Genomic DNA, 19,696 nt, shown 5'->3' with positions numbered 1-19,696 from the left:
CCCCGAAGTCCCGCGAGAGCGGCACCGCCGGGGCGCCAGGGGAAGGGGGCGGGCGCCGCTGGCGCACGCGCAGTCCCGGCCGCCGGCCGTTCGGAGGGGAGGCGCCATCTTGGGCCGGGCGAGCCGGGCGGCGGAGGCGCAGGTCGGTGAGCGGCGCCCCGGGGGCTGTGCCCCGCCGCCAGCCCCGAGGGCCGAGGCGGGAGCCCGCCATGGAGAGCGAGTACTACGGCGGGGAGCAGTCAGGTAGCGGCGCCGGGCCCCGGGAGGGCGGGCAGGCGGGGCCTCAGCGGCCGCGGGGAGCGCCCAGGCCCTGCCCCGCACCCTGCCCCGCGCCCTGCCCCGCGCCCTGCCCCGGGCCGCCTCCGCTCGGCGCCCGTCAGCGGCCGCGGCCGGGCCCCGCCGGGCTGGGACGGGACGGGGCTGGGGCCGGGGCCGGCCCGCAGGGCGTTCTCGGGACCCCGAGGGCATGTGGAGCCGCTGCGGCCGTGCCGTGAGGGCTCTGCGGGGTCCTCCCGTTCTGGGGCTCCGCGGGGCGCTTGGTTCTGCTCCCGGCCGTCCTTCCCAGGGGCTCACCGCCGGCCCGCCGCGCTGCTCATAGTTAGCCGGCTTCCCGGTCATCCATCGCGGCTGTCAGGGCGCTTCTGAGCGCTGCGAGACGTCACCGAGTTTCACTTATTTATTTATTTATTTATTTATTTCCATTTGGAGTAGATGATGGTGGAGCTACTCCGGTGCAAGACGAGAGAGATTCAGGATCTGATGTTGAAGATGAAGGAAATGAGCAGCATTCTGGATCTGAGAACGGAAGTGTAGGGCACCACTCGGAGGTACCGTGGGAACTTTGTCTAGATAAGGATGCTCTCTCATAAACTGATGTTCAATTTAGAGACATATCACTCTTTTAACTGAGACTTTTAAATTTATTGAGTTGTTCTTAAGCGTTCTGTCTGGCAAAACTTTACTTCCCGAAAGGGTTGTGTCACATAATCTCCTGACCAAGAAGCAGGCTAGTATCTCTTTATTTCAGTCCTAAATTGTTATAATAGCATTCCCTGTTTAGTACTAAAAAAAAAAAAAGTGTAATATTGCTGTATTTGATTGCAAAAAGATAAATTTCTTGGGTGTGAAACTGTAAGCAACGGATTTTGAGGAATTCGGAACTTTGCTTTAAAATCTGCAAGGCAATGTAAAACCATGCATTATGGAGCATACGTTTCATTACCAAAGAATAAATGCTTTTTTGTGTTTAATCTTTCTTTTTGGATGTGAGAGTTACCGCTGAAGACACTTTTGTCCTATATTTTTTACTTTGTCATTCACAAAGGAGTAGGTCTCTATGTGGAAAGCCAGGTTGCTAAATGGCATTTGTCTTTCCTCTGACAAAGGCTTTTTTTTTGAGAATCCTACCCTATGAAAAGGGTGGTGGTGTTTGATCTGGGGTTGTGTTTGGAGGGGAGACACTTAACTTGTGGTTTGATTACCGTAGTTGGAAAGAGATTCTGATAAAAAATGAAGGTTCTGTGTCTAGGACAATTCTGGGGTTAACAGTAATTTTAAGGATTTTTTTGTCTTGAGATAGAATTATATCAGGTCTTTGTAGGGCCTTCTAGGAAGGAATAATTTTGGCTTTGAAATCCTGTCTTCTGTCAGCAAAGTTCTGTTACGGAAAGCTTTGTGATGCTCTTCAAAATTGAAATCAAAGACATTATACTCTGTCTTGCGAGTTCTGTTGCATGTTGTATAAAAATCAGGGTTGACTCTGAATGGGTTTTCAGTGGTTGTCCACTTTAAAATTCGCTTAAAATTCGTGATACAATCTAACATAGAATCATAAAGGTTGAAAAATACCTCCAAGATCATCTGGTCTAACCATCCTCTACCTCACCTCTGTTGTGGTATAACTTGCAATCCTTTTTCTTTTTTCTTTACTGAATTTGTAGTTTCATCAGAGTTAGAAAGTAAATGAATGTGTTTTTAAAGAGTATAAAAGGGAAGTTCTTCGCACTTAGTTGAATTTGAGTGTAAAGCAGATTTGGATTTTTTTAAGCTGTTGGTACTTATTTACAGTGGAAGAAATTGAGTTGTTGTCAGGCAGCATTCGCTGTTGTCATAACCAGGATTTCAGTGGGGGAAAACGTATGGTTTTGTGTGTGACAGAAATAACTGTCTTTGGTAAGGATTAAGTGCTTCTGTTTTAGTGGAAGGAAATTCTGATGAGAGCATGGAGAGTCATGTTGCTGCTACAGTTATGTTAAGCTTTTTCTTCAGTTTATGAAAACTTGGTCAGTTGTTCTTACTCTTCTGTACTCCTTTGGTTTTAAATTTTGCTTACTGTGGTCAAGTAATTGGAAATCTGGCCTAAAGAACAGAGTCAACTATTATTTACATCTCTGGCATGACTTTTTCCAGTTTAAATAATCAAAAATACTAGGACCTGTTATCATTGCTTACGGATCCTCTTCATGTACCTCCACTATGGTAAGGGCTTTGTTCTGCGATGGCTGTTGAATCTTCCTCTGTAGATAAAATAATACAGAAAGTACATTTAAAAAACACAAACAAAAAAAGAAGGATTTTTAAGATTTTAACCAAATCGAATCAAGTGCTAAGGCTTGAAGGTTCACGTTCACTATCAGACGCAAAGTTTTAAGTACTTTCTTTTGTTACGAACTTTTACGTTCCTAGTAAATTGATGTTTTCCGTACATCAAGTTCAAAGTGCAACTCAACTGATAATGTGGAGCTGCTGCCTGTGAAAGGAGAGTAGCTTTCAGTAACTTATCATTTATCTTAAATTTTCTCATCCTCTTATTTCCTTCATCTTTAGGAATATGTGGGAGGAATGACACTCAAAGGTAATAATACCTTTGAGACAGCCCAATCAGTTAAGTCTATTTAATTACTATTTCGTCTCTAATTTAGAACACAAATGTAAAGAACTGAAGTTTTAAACTTTCCAACTTTTTTTTCAGGTTCTTAACTTTAAAGAAAAGGGGAATCCTGAGGAATTACTTATGTAGGTCTCAGGTATGTGGGTTTTTCTTTTCCACAATTCTTTTCTGGCTTTCCTTCCCCCAGTCCCACTTTATCTATAAATGTTCTCCTTGATGTCCTTACTGATTCTGTTTCAGACAAATAGAATTAGATAACACATAGTTTTAGTACAGTAATGAATATTAAATCACATTTACAGTGTTTGTACGAGTCAGGCTCATACGGAAATCTTTAATGGCTTAGATCTTACACTGTAACCAAGTTGCTGCTGTCTTCTTGATTTAAGTTATGGTTTGACTGTGACTGTTAAGAAACACACAAATATCTTACATTTCTGAAAACAGAAGCTTCCTGATCTGCCTGTGAAGGTTATGTATACCTTAGTTTAACACATGTCATTCATAAGACTGTAGTGGATGGGTCAATTCTGTTGAACTTATTAAACTACCCCAATAGTACATCTTAAAAGTGGCTGCATGTTGATCCAATAAACTACTTGCTGACTGAAGCTTTTATATGGAAGGATAACACTGTAAATTTGATTTTTATGTATTCCTTACTTTATACTGTACTAAAGCCTCATGTTATAGAATTCTTTCAGTTAAAAAAATTAAGGACATCTCAATTAAGAAGTTTATAGATAAAGAGGAGGAAGAAAAGAAAGCAAAGGAATTAGAGAAAAATGTGGTAGCAATTACCTGAGACCTACTTGTTTTTGAGGATGTCTAAACTTCTAATTAAGTAATTGGAAAAATACAAATAGAAAACTCCAAAATTACGTAATTGATTTCTTTGAACACACCTTTTTAGAGACAAATTAGTTTAAAAGAAAAGCGGGGAGGGGAGGTAGGGGAGAGACGCAGGCGGACTGTCCTGCAGAGTTTAGTCATCTCATTGTGAAGTTGCACTTACTTACATGAAATACATTCCAAAACATTCACAGATGCATTAATTTATTCAGAAGACCTTGCACCAACAAATGGCTGTGGACAGGGCCTGTTTGTTTTGCCTGGGTTCTGAGCGAGTCAGGTGTGTCTCCGCTCTGCTTTAGAAGCTGCTCAGTTGTGTTGATGTAGTGCTGTGTCCGAGGTAGCACGTGTCGTCCCACTACAGGGCTGGCTGTCTTGGCTCGTCCAACTGTGTGCTTTTGCGTTAGCTCGGGTTGTGCTTTACAGGTTCAGGACTAGAGTAGATGGTATCTGTCTGTCCAACCTGTGCAGGGACACCTCTGTTACCTGCTTTTTCCTGAGTTCTCTCCTAAGTGGTTCTACTGTAGGTGATGGTATCTCAGTGGAGTTGAGAAGCTGTAATTACCATCGTGATTCTGTGGTGCAAAACACCGTATGATTGTGGTGTGAGCTAATTAGGATGCGTGGATGCTTCCCCTCCCCAGATAGCTTCCTTCTGAAGAGTGACTGTCAGTTTGCATAACAGGTTAGAGGTTCAGTATGTTGTAAAGTACTTTAGTAATACTGCTATATAATTGGAATGATTTCTTACCAAGTATTTTGCATAGGAAGTTCTTTGTAGTTTAGCAGTATATTCTGAATAGGTGCATACGTAACCTGCAGCTATGCTTTCAGCCTTAGAAATGTTGAGTGGCTAAGAATCGTTATAGATTCAAGTTGTTTTTTTAATTTTGTTTACTTTTTTACTGAATACTTTCTAGTCTGGTAGATAGTAAACCTAACAGCTTAAACAGAAATATTTCTATTGATTTCTTTGGTTTTGTTTAGCAAAATCCTTTATTGCTGCTGATATAGTTATCAGTACCTACTCAGTATCAGCCATCTGAAATCAGGAAAAATCAGATAAAACCACCAAACATTAAATGGCACAGAAATAAGGGTTGAAGAACTTGTATTTTAATAAACGTCAACTTAAGTATAGACCTCTGCGTTTCTTCACCTCTCAGTGATCCAATCTGTAACGTTGTAAAATCTGCATTTCCTCTTCCCTTTGCAGCTGTAGCTTTTTGTTTCTTCTTCGCTAATACTGTAAGAGAAAATACATCACAAATGCATGCCCTTAGTTTGTTGTTGGGAGATATTGGGTAGGAGAGGGCAGTCATTAATATTTTGATGAAGAGCACAAAATAAAATCCTATGAGAAACAGGGAGCAGTTTGGTTGTATGGTGTTCCTCAGTTGTGCACTCTCAATTCTGTAACTTCTTCCTATTTAATTCTTTAAAATTCCAATTTCAGATTTCTAACTGAACTGTGTTTCCTCTCTGTAAGGAGAAATGAGAAATACCGAATGGTGCCACCAGCATGGTTCAGAAGGCTGACATCACTGTAGGGTCATGTACAAGCAGGAGACCGAAAAGTACTTGAGTTATTACAGCTGCTGTTCTATAGCTAGCGTTAGGTAACATGGAAGCAGTGAAGTGGTATTTGAAGTGTGTTTTAAAACTATGTAGTCCTGATTTTGTTCCAGTGTGTGGTAATCTTCTGTTAGTAACGTTGCAGTTACTTAGAAGTTGTCACTTTGTCAAGTAGTAGCCAAGGGAATAAATGCATAAGATCCAGAATCTTAAAAAGTGATGTTATTTATCAGTTAATATAATTCTGGAAGGAGTAATTCCTAAAAGCTATTATTTGTATTATTTAAAAATTCCTTCTTATTCATATGTAATAAAGATTAATAATATTGCTTGTCATACCTGTAGGATAGGTACACCTGCATTGTTGTGTGTGGCTCTGAACGTGGGGGTGGAATGACCATAGAAAATAAAAAGAGAAAGTCTGTCCTTTCAAGGAGAAGAGATTGCTAACAAAAGAGACTTGGAAGCTCTAGGACATGTAGGTCTTAAACTATCTCGTAGGACAATAAACAGTTTGCAAAGGTGCTAGTGAATAGAGTCCACAGCTGAGAAGACAGAATCACCCCTGAAAAAAGCTTCTCTGAGAAGTATTTAGGAAAGAGGTTCTTCTCAGTGTTCTTTTCAGTTGAAAACGGGATTATTGTGACAGCGACTGCTGTAGGCATGCTGAATTAAGGCATGAGAGTTCAAGAGAGTCCAATTTTTTTTTCTTAGGCAAATGCATTTTTTTTCCAAGTGGAACTTAGATCTTTTAGGAAAGATAAAACTGCATTCTGTCGTCAGTCAGGATAGGGACAGGTGGCTTGTTGAAGATTTTTCCATAAATGGAATGTTTGGCTCTGTTGTTACTGTGTAGAAGACAAAGGATTGTGTTTCACTAGTTTTCAGAAGGTTGGTGTGTTTATACACACAGGTTATCTCGGGTATCCGTGTAGGCATGGGAGCTGTGAGCTTAAGGGAGAGAACCGTTGAACCTGTTCTTAGGTTTTTACCACTGAAACACAAAGCTTCTTAATAATACTCTTAATGGTCCGACTAAAACTTTACTCCTGTTTTTTATAGGCCTTTGGTCTTGGCGTATTGTTAAGTAAGGAGAGGGTGCAAGCTCTCTTGAGCTTCACTCTGAAAGTAATGCATGCAATTTCAGTAAAATGTATTTCGTATGAAAATATGTATTTGAGATCTTCAGAAATGACCAGTGTGGGAGGCTGTTTACTTGCCTTATTCTGTGGGATTTGGACTAAACCATTTTGAAGGCCCGACTTTTTAAAATGAAGTAATTAAGTATTTACACTTGAAGGACTGGACCCTTCTTGGGCCTCTTCACTTGAGATGTTGTTTTTTTTTTTTGATTCTGTTTCTAAAATAGAATTGAGTAGCAGGATGGATGGTGTTCTGTTGATCTCTTAATATTTTTCTTGATCTGTAGTATATGATAGCGAGTCCTTTGACTCAAATTGTCTAATTTCTGTATACATTTCATATATATAAAAAAAAGTATTTCAGTCTGCAGTACCTTGGGCAATCACGTGGGAGGAAGGACAAGCAAAAACTCAAAACACTTATTGTTTTCTTTTTTTAATCTTTTTTATATAGATTTTTGCTTACTTGCCTAAAATTACTTTTCTTTTTTCAGAATGAACACAGTGATGGAGAAGAGGATGGGCAAACGGGAGAGCCTCATATGACAGACTCTGAAAATGAAGATGTACCGAGGCAAAAAGACAGTGACTCAGATAATGAGGAGCCTCCAAATCACAATGTAAGTGATTCAGACAATGAAGCAGATCGTGGAGGGAAAGACAGTGATTCTGATGCTGAGGACCGTCCAAATCAGCATTTAAGTGACTCTGAAAATGAAGATGCCTTAAATCATCAAGCGAGTGACTCTGAAAATGGAGAACCTCACAGGGATCACAGTAGTGATTTTGAAAATGAGGAAACACAGAAGCAGCCGGCCAGCGACTCGGAGAGCGAGGAGGTCCGCAAGCAGCCGGCCAGCGACTCGGAGAGTGAGTCTGCTTCCAGACACAAACAAGAAATAGAGTCTGATGACAGTGATGGGGAGGACAGGAAGGAGGAGGTGCAGAATGACTCTCATCATTCAGATAACGAACATGCGAGGGAAGGATTTCGGGGCTCTGACAGCGAAGAGGAAGGTCCTAAGAGACGAAAAATCTCAGACAGCGATGAAGATGAGAAAGAGGAGGAGAAGACTGTGAAGAGGAAAACAGCTATCCTGTCTGACAGCGAGGATGACACTGAGAAAGCACGTAAGCAACTTTAGGATGAAAATAAAAATGTGATGTGACAAGTAGTAACGTTATAGTTAATTCCTTATTTTTATGTGAAGAAAGCATCTAAGATAAATATGAAACATGGTTTTGCTTTTAAAGTACAACTGCTTTTGGAGAAGGTATTGTTCTAACTGCATTTCTATGTGAATACATATCTAATGTATCTAATATCTAATACATATCTAATTTCTATATGAATACATATCTAATGTTTTGGAGTAATAGGTAGGTTTAACGTGAGTAAAAAATATATATATATTCTGCAATAACATTGCTTTACACTGGCATCTGTTTTCATGTTGAGTATTTCCAGTGTACTTAACTTCTTTACTTTGCTGTTTTTTCTCTATATTTTCTAAGATATACTAGGGTAAGTTCTGAAAAAAAAAAGTTCTTACTAGAGTAAGTTCTGAAATTACAAGTTTGTATGGATGGTGTACTGTATGTAGTTAGTTACCGACTGATTAAAACAGATTTTAGAATGGACATGATTTTTTAAAATGGCAGTTGTGTTTGGGCAGGCAGTAATGCTTCTTTCTGTTGGCAGCTGCAAAAAAAGTACGAATCCTTTCCGATGTTGAAGAATCAGATAGCGATGCTGCCTCAGAGAAATCTGATAAAAGGAAGAAAAATATGGTATCGGATAGTGAAGAAGAGGAAGAAAGAAAAGAGAATGCTGGGAAGAAAAAAGAAGAGAAAGATCTGTTTGGCAGTGACAGTGAATCTGGAAATGAACAAGAGTAAGTGCTTCTGGGAATATGAATTCCTTCAGGGCTGCAGGTAGTGATGCTGATCATGGATGGGAAAAGAGGAAAACCAACCAGAGAACGAATGTCTGCTTTTATTGGTAGTGCGAAGAGGAAGGGCATTGTGGCAGAATGGAAGGTGGATCTCCACTCAGCCATATTAGAAATTTCTCAGGAAATGCAGTTCTCACTACTGCAGTATAAATAGATAAGTGTTACTATTACCTTCACAGGAACCTGATTGCAGATATATTTGGAGAATCTGGTGATGAGGAAGAAGAGGAATTTACCGTAAGTGCTATTGGGGATATTTCTTATTCGGTTGCCAGATCGAATCTTCATGGGAAGCTATTGCCAGAATGTCTGTTGGGGTTTGCGTTCATGTTCAAGGATGTACTGTTTTTGGATGGAAGATTTTTATCTGCTGGACTCATTGAGGTAGACTGAGTTAAATAACCTTCACAACTCTACTACTGGGAGAGCCATTGGTGTGACAGTCATAGGTGAAATTAGGAATCCTTTGTTCCTCGTTCAGGTAAATCTGAAGAGGATTTAGAGTATAAGAGTCAGGCACCTGCATAGATGCTTGGTCTTAATCCCTGCACTGACTTGCGCTGCCTTTACCATCAGGGCTTTAACCAGGAAGACTTGGAAGAAGAGAAGGGTGATGCAGAGATGAAGGAGACAGCAGACGAGTCAGACTCTGATGATAACATCAAACGAGGGAAGCAGTAAGTCAATATGTTACATACTCCTTTGTTAATAGCAAATGCAATATGTGAGCAAAAAGGTTCATCCAAAACCTGGGTAGACTTCATGAAAGGCAAGGAAGGGGCTGTGTGTCTACAGAAAGCATGTTTTTATAGACCATGAATTTCTCTGCTTGTACAGTTCAGTCACTTGGCAATCTATAGCAGACTGCCTATGCTGCTGCTCCTGCTCCAGAGAAGAGTATTTTGTAGGTCATATCAAAACCTGAATGAAACAAACGTCTAATCAAACAAACATCTAACCCTGCTCCTAGCGTCGGGCCATGCAAAGGAGCACTGGAGTCACAGTTTTGTTTCTCTGCTGGTGTAGGGGATAAGGTGTGGCAAGGCTTGACCCCAGCTTCTCTCCTCTTTCCTTCCTGTCTGATCCAGTAGAGTTAGAGGAATGTATTGCAGGTACAGGAACGCTAAATCTTTGTTAGCTTCAGTGACAACTTTAGCACATTTTCAACCCTGAATGTGTGCATCTCCTTAGGCGTTTCAATAAGGTCTTTTACAGACTTCTGAGGGCATCTCAGAGCTGCTGAAGCCCTTTGCTAGTTTCCCAGTTAGCATAGTGAGGAGATCTAATTATCTTAGGGGGCATTGAGACACAATGCTTGTAGAGTTCTTGGAGATTTTTGGGAAGGTTGTTAGAAAAATACAAAATATTTTCTACAAAGATGGTGAGATCAACCCTCTTCTGGCCATCAGCAAACTTTCTTCTTGCATTTCAGTATGGACTTCATGTCAGATTTTGACATGATGCTGCAACGAAAGAAGAGTATGAGTGGCAAGCGTAGACGAAACCGTGATGGTGGAACTTTTATTAGTGATGCAGATGATGTGGTCAGTGCTATGATTGTGAAGATGAATGAAGCTGCAGAGGTGAGTTCTCTAGGTTCCAAAGACAACAATTTCCCCTGTGCAGTCAGTAAAATAGAGGTGTCTGGTACTCAGAAGTAGTAATCTGTACGCTACTGAAAGCTTCCAGTATCTAAACAACTGTTTAATGTCATTTTGCTAGTCTGAATTACTGATTTGTTTTAAAGATGATATTTAGTTAACTTGGTAAACTGATCAGCTGAGATCAACTGCCCTATAAAAAGGGATGAATACATGTTATATAAAATGTGCATATATCAAATACTGAGATAGGGACTGTGGTTTGATTTCACTCTGCAATTAGTAGTATATACAGTACTTAATTGTTTGTTCCTGAGAAGAAACCTTTTCTGAAGGGCTTGAATGACAATAACGTGGTAGATGATTGTAGAAAAATAGAATTATCCCTTGGCAGACTCTTTCAAGGAGTTGTGTTTAATTACCAGCGTCTTGCCTTTTGTTATTGCTGTACTATTTTTGGAGTAGCAGTCAATTTAACAACATGGTGAAACTCATTAAAAGCAATTGGGGGGCAATTTTAGAAAGAGGAATCTTTCTTAATGTGTTTGGGGAAGGAGGGCAGAGTAAGATAGTGATCTGGGAGACAACTGTGGTTTTCTTGGTCATCAGCAAGATGGTGGTCAAATGTTTTAAATGAAGCAATGAAGTTTGGAATACTGGAGAGAGGAAGAGCTGAGCTCCGGTGCTGTGGTATCTTTAGTTGTTTAGCATGTGCCTATAAAGCTATTCTGGAGCAGAAGGGCATTAAAAGAATCTCCTCTCTCACAATTAAAAAAAACATTGTGTAGAAAGAGCCTTCAGTGAGTTAAGCACCTGGAAAGGTACAAACACAGCAGGAGACAAATCTGTTGATTGTAGTGGGTCTCTCTGATATTTAATCCCACATTTTGAATAGATAGTGAGATAATGGACTTGGGTGATTGTCACATCATTTTGAAACTGAGACGGCTTTTGTTCTAGCACTTCATGCACGTTTGCATGCTTTAATGTTAATTCCACCATGCGTCCCTCTAAACCACCAGGTTTTACAGTTACGTTCTTAGGTGAAGTGAATGCATGTATTTTCACTTGTTACTGTTATGGCTAGTTACTTGTTGTAGTTTGGGTGAGATTTGCTATGAGCGTTTCTAGGATAGCTACACATAGCTAGCATGGAGGACCCTGCAGAATTCCAGTTTATTGCAATAAATGTAAATTGTGAAGTAGAAACACAAGTCATTCTTTCCAGGAAAATGTTGATTAAGGTGGGGATTTCTTTTTTTGAAGAGAAACTATTGTATAAAATGTATTTTGGAACTGTAGGAAGATAGAGCCAGGTTGTAAAGTTAGTGTGGTCCTGCTAAAGGTGAATTCTCCAGTAACTTACTACTGACCTTTTTCCTGTAAATACTGCAGGGGATGGGAGTTGCTGATTTCTTCTTTTGATTGACTTGCAATTTTTCAACTCTCTACAGGAGGATCGACAGCTGAATACACAAAAGAAACCCGCACTAAAGAAATTAACTTTGCTACCGACTGTAGTTATGCATCTTAAAAAGTGAGTCATTCTTCCAGATGATTATCATCTTTGGGAATATTGGGAACGTGGTAGATTTCATAGGGTGACATTACAGTTGTATTGAGTATGCAGTGAAACGCTTTTCTTAATACCAGGTCAATGCTGGAGCGAGGTGACCTCAAAAAAATGAAAAACGATCCCTAATTTTACCTGTTAAATTAACAAACTCAAACATACTGTTGTGTTTCAAGGACCATTGCATCTTAAGATCTAGATGTATTACTATATGATGTCGTGGCTTATCTATACATTAAACTTTCTAGGCAAGACCTCAAAGAAACTTTCATCGATAGTGGTGTAATGTCTGCCATCAAAGAATGGCTCTCTCCTCTTCCAGACCGAAGTCTGCCAGCACTGAAGATAAGAGAGGAGCTTCTGAAAATCCTGCAAGAGGTTTGAAACTGACTTCTAACTGTATTTGATTGGTAGCTTCAGGTTTTTATGGTCATGCTTTATGGAGATGTGTGGTGATAACTACTGATGGTGCATGCAGTGAAATGCAGGAGGAAGCAAACAGCAAGTTACATACGTTTGGTTTAAACTTCACATCACTTTTAATGAGTATTCCTTATGTTGTAGATATGCCGTCTATCTGAGCAAAATTTGACTAGGGAATTTCGGACACGTAATTGTTACAAAACTTTTGCTTGTGTTCACAATAAAGCAAATAGCTCTGCTGGCAGTAGGCCAGGAGATGTTTCTGTCTCACGTGAACCATACGTGTGAAGTTCCCTATCCTCTATCAGGGAGGTACCTGCTATGGCTTTTCTAGATTCTGGATGAATCTAAATGGCTTAGTGACTTACCTTCCCTCATTCTCTGTGGCTGATATATTGTGATTGTTCACTTTAAGTAGCCTTTGCTGCGTTTGTAAAATTAGCGTGGTATAGTCTTGATAGCAAAGCAGAAGTTAAATTTCTCTTGCAGCACGACTGCTTGGCTCTATTGACTGAAGCTTTAGAAATTTGTTGTTGCATAAGAATTTGCACAAATTCTGACTGATTCAGGTTATACTTGAATACGTGGCTTTTGCCATGTAAACTTTTATCCTTGTAAGATAAATGCTTAGAAGATTTTTTATGTTTGGGTGTTCAATACTTGAACCTTTAACTGATTCCTAGTGGAAAAGTGCAAACACATATTTTTTTTTTCCAAGATTATTGTGAAGATAGGTTTTGGTTTTTGCAAAGTTCAGTGATACCATTAAAGTTCAGACATCATTTCTTGCTTTTTTTTCCTGACTTTTCCTTTGTCTTATAGCTGCCCAGCGTGAGCCAAGAGACTCTGAAGCACAGTGGCATTGGAAGAGCTGTGATGTACCTTTACAAACACCCCAAAGAATCGAGACCTAACAAAGATATGGCAGGGAAGCTAATCAGTATGTAAACCTTTTTGTCTTCCTTCAGTTAGATTTCACTGGTAATTTAATTTCTGCATCAGTCTTTCTGTTGCATGTTGTTATTGTCTGTACTAGAACTAACTCTGCAATGTAGGAATCTCGTTAATCTGTGATAGCTTTGTTTGCAGAGCTCTTATTGAACACTGTTACATTAATGTCTGCATGCAGTTTTTCCTGTTATGCTCTAAAACCAGATAATAGCTTTTATGTTGCCCAAATTCTCTCTTGGCTAGTTCTGAAGACCTCATCTACCTGTTACCAAAGGAGGAAGGTGCTCCATTTATTCCATGGAGGAGAGGTCTTAAATGACCATCTAAAAATTTACTACTTAAACAGCTGTAGTCATGTGTAGTGTATTCCATCCTGAATGACTGCAAACTAATTACATAATTGTTCTGTTCTTCAGGAAGTATTTTTCTTATTTCTAAAATAACACTTACTGTGGCATCCAGGAGTTTCTGACACTTAAATATTTCTAGAGCTAAGAGAGATTCCAAAAAAGCAAGCAATAGCAAGAGACTTTATGGATGAAAGCTGTTTGTTACTGTCCACAAGGTTGGATTTCCCTGAAATATTAAGAGTTTAAAAATCATCTGTTTGGTTGAAGGGAAGTATAAGTGAACATTGAAAGCTGTGTTTAGTCATCAGAATGGTTTAGAGATAGAGAACTTGATATGCTCAGTGCTTATTAACCTATTTATTTACTAGATGAATGGTCTCGACCCATCTTTGGCCTTACCTCAAACTACAAAGGCATGACAAGAGAAGAGAGGGAACAGAGAGATCTGGAACAGATGCCTCAGCGAAGAAGATTGAGCAGGTAGGAATACCAGAGAGAAACACCAAATTTGCTTTCTTTCTAAGACTCCAACAAGAAAAGTTGTGTGTAAGTAACAAGGGAAATAAAAGAATAATGATTTCTGATCTCTTTCTTCTTTTACCGCACTTGTCTTTTAAAGTTGCTATCTTTCTCTGTGTGTGTATGCCTGTAAAATCTTATTTTTCTTGCAGCTCTGGTGGTCAGACTCCCCGCAGGGATCTGGAGAAAGTATTAACAGGAGAGGAAAAGTAGGTTGGATTTTTTTATATTACTGTTTTGACTAAAAAAAAATATTTTAATAGTGCTAAAAATGTGCAGTTTGAGTTTTTTAAAATCAGTGGTTGTGCCCTGTTTCCAGAGGTAGAACACTATCTGTAGTGCTCCTTCTGTGTGAGATTTCTGTGTCTAAAAGCAACATTTCTCTTCTGCAGGGCTCTTCGACCTGGAGACCCCGGTTTCTGTGCCCGTGCGAGGGTGCCAATGCCTTCCAACAAGGACTACGTGGTCAGGCCAAAGTGGAACGTGGAGATGGAGTCCTCCAGGGTAAGCGCTGCAGTGCAGGGAATAGCGTAGCCTCTTTTAGTGACTCTGTACCTCAGCTGTCTAGGAATAAGCCTGGGAATCTGTCGCCTTATTGCTGTAGTTACTGTACAATACAACAGTTCTTCTTATGTGCCTCTTCTAATTTGAGTAGACAACAAGTTCTGCTATCAAATGGGCTATGTTAAGCCCATCAAATTCTTCTACTCAGGTATCATTGCTTCTCTTACCAGAAAGAGATTTTCATGCTGTCTGTTCTAGAGCTTTTCTTTAGGGGTAAGAATCTGATTATAGGCCTCTTAATTTTAGAACATTTTAAAATAAAGCAGCAGTTTAATTAGTATGTCACCAATATTTTTATCTTTCTTCCATTTTTTTTGTATCATGTTCGTTCTTAAGATGATTTTCCAGTTTGTGAAAACTTCAAAGTTTTAGCAAGCTTCAGTAGAGGCCTTTGCCTTGTTTTATTTGGTTCTTCTATCTACCTTGTATGACTTTAATCTAAAGGTTGGTGTATGTGGTAGAACACATGTAAATGGAAGAAGTAATAATTATTGTGATTTTTCTGCTGTTATCTTTCCTTCTTTGCATTAATTGAGGTATTATTTCTAGCCCGGGACTATTAAGAGAGGTATTAGTCGCTTGGAAAAACACAAGAGACGGTTTGCTGAACAGAAACGACTCAGCAAAGTGCATCGGGCCATCAAGTTCAGCATTGAAGGCAACAGGATGCCCCTGTAGCCATGACACTGCCTTCCCGAAGTTTGAGAGGTATCCCTCAAGGGAGGTGTGAACAGTGCATGTGCTTCAGCTGTTGGCAGTTTGCACATACAGGAAAGGAGTGTGTACACCCTAACTTAAACTTGGAAAACTCTCCTTGTACTCTCTGAAGTCTGTACCAAACCTAAATGGTAACTTGTGCAGGAAAACGTACGTTGTAGCACAGAACATCTGCTATGATACCTGCCTCTGTGGGTTCAGGGTGTCCAAATGACAGGTATTAAGTGAAAATACCTGTGCTCAGAAATAGCTTTGCACCTGTAGTTTTGGGTGCTCAACACCAAGATGAGCAAGACTGAGCATTGTGAAACCTGTTCTCATTTAGGTTCTCCAGGTTTGCCTGACCTGACACAGGAATTCTTAGCTCTTAATGTAGGACTTCGTGGCACTGTGTACTAACACCTGTGCCTGTTTTACTGGTGCAAAACAAGGTACTTTTCATGCCTACTTTTCCAAGGTCACTGACTGATGTGAGAGTTCGGGGGTGTTTGACAGCAGGAGGAGAACAGGGCAGAATTCCCTGCTGTGAATGGGGACTGGAGGGAGATCAGTCATTGCCTGATCATCATGAACACGAACATCAGCATGAGAATTGTTTGGGCAATATCTTGTCTTGTTTCAGTTCTGTGAGCAGAGGTGTCACAAACTAACAGTGACAGAAGGCTAGCTTCATAATTATTTCTGTTAAAAAAAAAAAATCTTTTGGAAATCAGTGAAATCCTAGATACAACTTCAGTGGATAGTTTTATGAATAAAGTTCATTTTAAATGAGGGTCAGGAACCCCACCTCAGAGATGGGATCAAGCTCTTCATAGATGGTTTTGTCAGGTATTAAGTAGTATATTCTGGATATCATTTTTTCCCAAACTTAGAAGGTTTGAAGTTGCCATCGCTGTTTCTGTTGTCTAGTTGAGGGAAATTCTTTTCTAGAAAGAAAAGGGATCAGAAGGTCCTTGTTGCTCTTCAGCGGCGTTTCTCTACAGAATTACTGTATTTTTGTAAAAAAGCCTGCTGTGTCATCTCAGTTTCTCAGCTGCAATTAAAATACAGAGATGAAATGGAGCAACTTTGTGGCAATGTGTATGGTCAGCTTTTCTCAGGCATTTCTTTTGCTTCCAACCTTACCTCCTTCTTTTCCAATAATTTCTTGCTTTTTAAGTACTAATCAGTGACTTTTATAATAAATTGCAGTTTGGAATTGATATGTCAACCCACTTCAGTTACTGTGTAGCCATATCTAAAATCTTCCACCCACAGGAAGCTTGTATGTAGTGAAGTATGTTTCTGTCGTTAAACTCCAGCTGATACAGATATGAAACTATTCCAAACTGTATATTCAGCCAGTGTGTGAACAACTAACATGGTTATTAATCCTCATAATGGGAAAGCTTTCCCCCGTGATGTGTGTGTGACCACTTCTGTATATGTGATGCCTATATTGGGGGGATTATTTATCCGCTGGGGGGAGAATGTGTGCACCCCCTCCTCACGCCTCCTGGCCCCCACACCAGTGACCTCATCAGATCCTTCTTGCAGGTCCAGCCTTGCATGCATCGCTTTCTTGAACCTTTGGGACATCTGCTTTTTTTTTTTTTTCAGTGATAATTATTAGTTTTATTTTTTAAGTTCCAGGGGACCTCTAAGAAAGGGGTGAGTCGACTGGACAAACAGATGCGGAAATTCACAGATATCAGGAAAAAAAGCAGATCGGCCCATGCAGTGAAAATCAGCATTGAGGGCAATAAGATGCCATTGTGACCCTTCATTGAATACCCCATGATCTCTGCTGTAAGACAATACACCCATAGACTCTTGGGAGACCTTTAAATTTTTTAACAACTTGGTTGGTTTTTTTTTTTAGTGAATCTTTAAATTGTTGGTTCAGGTTCTGGTATAAGATGATGTCCAAGGACTGTGAATTTGGGGACTTCTTTCTCCTGATTGTATTTAAACTTGCTCTATTGTGTCCTTTGTACAGATCACATATTTGTTGTATTGCAATACTTTAGACAATAAAACATCTTCTGTTTTTTTTTTGGGGGGGCTGTCTATTAATTGCTCAAGACAGTGTACGCATGGAGTCCTGAGAAGACAGTGGATATCTGAAATTTCCCCCAAAAAAAGTGTACTTGACATGTAGAAAGGCTGATAATCATGAATTTTGTTTACCATTTTGCATTTCTTATTTGTTCAGTGATTTTTAATATAAGTCAGTGTATCTGTCTTTTGAGAGATGCATATTGGAATTGATAACAGAAATACTGATCATCTTCCGCTTGAAGGATTCCATTTTTCATGAATGCATGATGCAAAGTTCAAGAGAAGACCAGAAGGCTGACTGCAAAAAAATCCAGCTGCCTCCAGTTAAAATGGTTGGTGTAAGTAAGACAACAATATTCTACTTGTATTGATCCTTTGTGCTAACAGCAAAGCCTTCAACAGTGACTGCTACTGGAGAGCAACTGACTGCAGCTGGAGGGCTTTTCTGTGAGGCACCAGAGCATAGAGTATGTGTACAGTAAGCCATACTTTGGAGTCAAGGGTGTTGAGACCGCTGGGGAGGACTGCCAGATTGCTGGGCACTTCTCAGAGTGCTCAGCTCAGGACTCTGCCTGCATGGAGCCTTGACTGCTGGTTTTGATGCTGCCGTGACTTCATTTAGTACAGTTGAAAGACGTTTACCTTTTTTTGTCCTGCTGTAATGTTTGGGTGGAACAAACATGTTGTTTGTAGCCTACTAAGGACTTTGCAAAAGGCTTATTTTATCAGTGGTAAGGAGAAGGCTCCTGTCTCTGCATTAGGTAGATAATGCTGCTATTTGTCCCTGATGCTGCAGAGCAAAACTGTGTACCTCTGCTCTGTACCATTGCCTCTGAAAGTCTTTTTGTCTGCTGAGCTTGCCTACAAGAAAAGGATGACTTCCTGCGTGGAGAACTGGCAGCTGGCATTTCAGTAAGAACGTTGCCTTTATTCCAGAGGAACGCAGCCTGTTGGCTTATGAAGACTAACGTGAATTCTGTGAGGTAGGGATCTTGGTGTGGCATGACATAAAAAGCACTTAGCATCCCCAGTGTCTGCTGGAACTGCTAGTGGAGAGAATGCAAGAATGTGGGTGCTTGCACTTGAAATATTTGACAGTGGGGGGGCTGTGATGCTAAAGTAAAGCTGTATGTTAGGACATGAACGTTGAGCACAAACTGAAGAATGCCTGCGCTGAAGCCTGCTAAAGGAATTCCAGTTGTAAGATTACTTCATCTGCTCTTAGTTATACTTGTATGACTCAGTAACTTATCTCAGGTGTGTGTTTTTTGGTTTTAGTATGATAAGTGTTCCAAGTTTGTTTTTTTTTTAAATTAAGAATTTATTGAATGATGGGATTCTTTACTGCCATATTGGCAGGTGCAAACTAAGTGAAAATAAGTGCAGTATGGATCTGTTCCTGCCCAAGTTTCATTTGGTCCTGGTGACCTATGGATTAGGATAGCTTTTTACTTTGTTTTTTTCAGACTTTTTTTTTTTTTTTAGTTCTGGTACTGCAGTCTGGTACTGCACTCGGGGTCGGGGGGGAGTTGTGGGCTGTTTTAGCTTAAGCATTTTCTTGAAGTACAGACCCTGGTGGTCTTGGGTTGCCTCAATATGCAGTTTCTTGTCATCAAAATTAATCACAATAGTGCTATATCATATGTTCTGTAAGACAGACAAACAACAAGGGTTTGTTTATTACAGAGTGGGAATAATGGACTTGTATAAAGCTGTGAACAAAGCTGAAGAAGAGACCTAGTAATGTACATCTTTTTTTTTAATTAGAACTTAATAGTGAATTGCAAGAAAGGTCCCCAAATCAAAATGTCTTTGGACATAGGTCACAAAGACCATCTGTTAATTGCAGCAGAGAAAAGTGATTCTGTGTTTGGCAGCGTAGGTACGCAAAGCAGGTAACTAGTTGGGGGATCTTACTCTGGCCCACGGGTATTTTGTTCCATCTGCATCTTTGTCATTGCGCACTTGTTTGAAGCGTGTGGTGCTTCTAATGGTATGTGGAGAAATAGCCTCTTAGAGGAATGGCTAGGTGCACATAGTTAAAATGTTCTATCATAAAAGGAAGTTGTTTATATGTGTGGGTTGTTTTTTTGATTTCTTTTTCTCTCCCCAGTCAAGCATGTTCACATTCTTTGTGTTTGAAGGGCTGGTTTTCAATGCATACTGTGAGAGCTAAATAACATCACTGCGTAGGGGGTGAGGGAGTCTTTAGAATAATTTTTTTCCCTTAGAAAAAAGGTATGAAAATGGACAGCTCTGTTTATCTGCTGCTCCTGCAGCTCCATGTTCTGTGGTTCCACTTCTGTAGTACTCTGCCCAGAGCTGGATGGGTGAGGCACACACCCCATCTGCACACCTTTCCTCACCAGCTGCAGCAGTTCCTTCTTCCTCTCACCCCATTAAAGTAACAATTTTCTTTCAGAACTCTACCATGTAATTCTTCTGTTTGTTTAGCTGCAGCCAGGTGAGCTCTCTCTCCTAGAGTTTATCCAGTGCACTTTGTAATACAAGATTCTATTCAAACGTTTTTGTATCAGAAAGCAT

The 19,696-nt window shown here is 40.1% G+C and overlaps 1 protein-coding gene across 3 annotated transcripts; it reads left to right on the top strand.

Moving 5' to 3' along the window:
* Positions 1-68: 68 nt before the first annotated feature.
* On the top strand, positions 69-19,224 carry IWS1 (interacts with SUPT6H, CTD assembly factor 1). 3 transcript variants are annotated; one of them, XM_080605082.1, is made up of 15 exons: positions 69-243; positions 712-827; positions 6,954-7,590; positions 8,162-8,354; positions 8,594-8,651; positions 8,991-9,091; positions 9,847-9,997; positions 11,470-11,552; positions 11,837-11,966; positions 12,834-12,951; positions 13,681-13,792; positions 13,984-14,040; positions 14,224-14,335; positions 14,945-15,103; positions 16,739-19,224. In XM_080605082.1, exons 1-14 carry the CDS (start codon positions 210-212, stop codon positions 15,071-15,073), a joined length of 2,031 nt encoding a protein of 676 aa, XP_080461208.1. In that variant the 5' UTR covers positions 69-209; the 3' UTR covers positions 15,074-15,103; positions 16,739-19,224. The 3 variants fall into 3 exon arrangements, with proteins under 3 accessions (XP_080461208.1, XP_080461207.1, XP_080461209.1); XM_080605081.1 differs by lacking the exon at positions 14,945-15,103; XM_080605083.1 differs by lacking the exons at positions 69-243; positions 14,945-15,103 and adding an exon at positions 2,972-3,026 and having other exon boundaries at positions 743-827.
* The last annotated feature ends 472 nt before the right edge of the window (positions 19,225-19,696 follow it).

This window comes from Anser brachyrhynchus (genome assembly GCF_964034855.1).
Source record: "Anser brachyrhynchus genome assembly, chromosome: 9".
NCBI classification, from domain to species: domain Eukaryota; kingdom Metazoa; phylum Chordata; class Aves; order Anseriformes; family Anatidae; genus Anser; species Anser brachyrhynchus.
The sequence above is the reverse complement of the archived record's forward strand: the minus strand, read 5'-3'. Positions and strand labels throughout refer to the sequence as shown.

Excerpts from the sequence above, each read along its gene's own strand:
- IWS1 (XM_080605081.1), top strand. The coding sequence starts at position 210 with ATGGAGAGCGAGTACTACGGCGGGGAGCAGTCAG. Across the intron at positions 244-711 it reads CTACGGCGGGGAGCAGTCAG|ATGATGGTGGAGCTACTCCG; the intron begins GTAGCGGCGCCG and ends CATTTGGAGTAG. Across the intron at positions 11,553-11,836 it reads GTAGTTATGCATCTTAAAAA|GCAAGACCTCAAAGAAACTT; the intron begins GTGAGTCATTCT and ends TAAACTTTCTAG.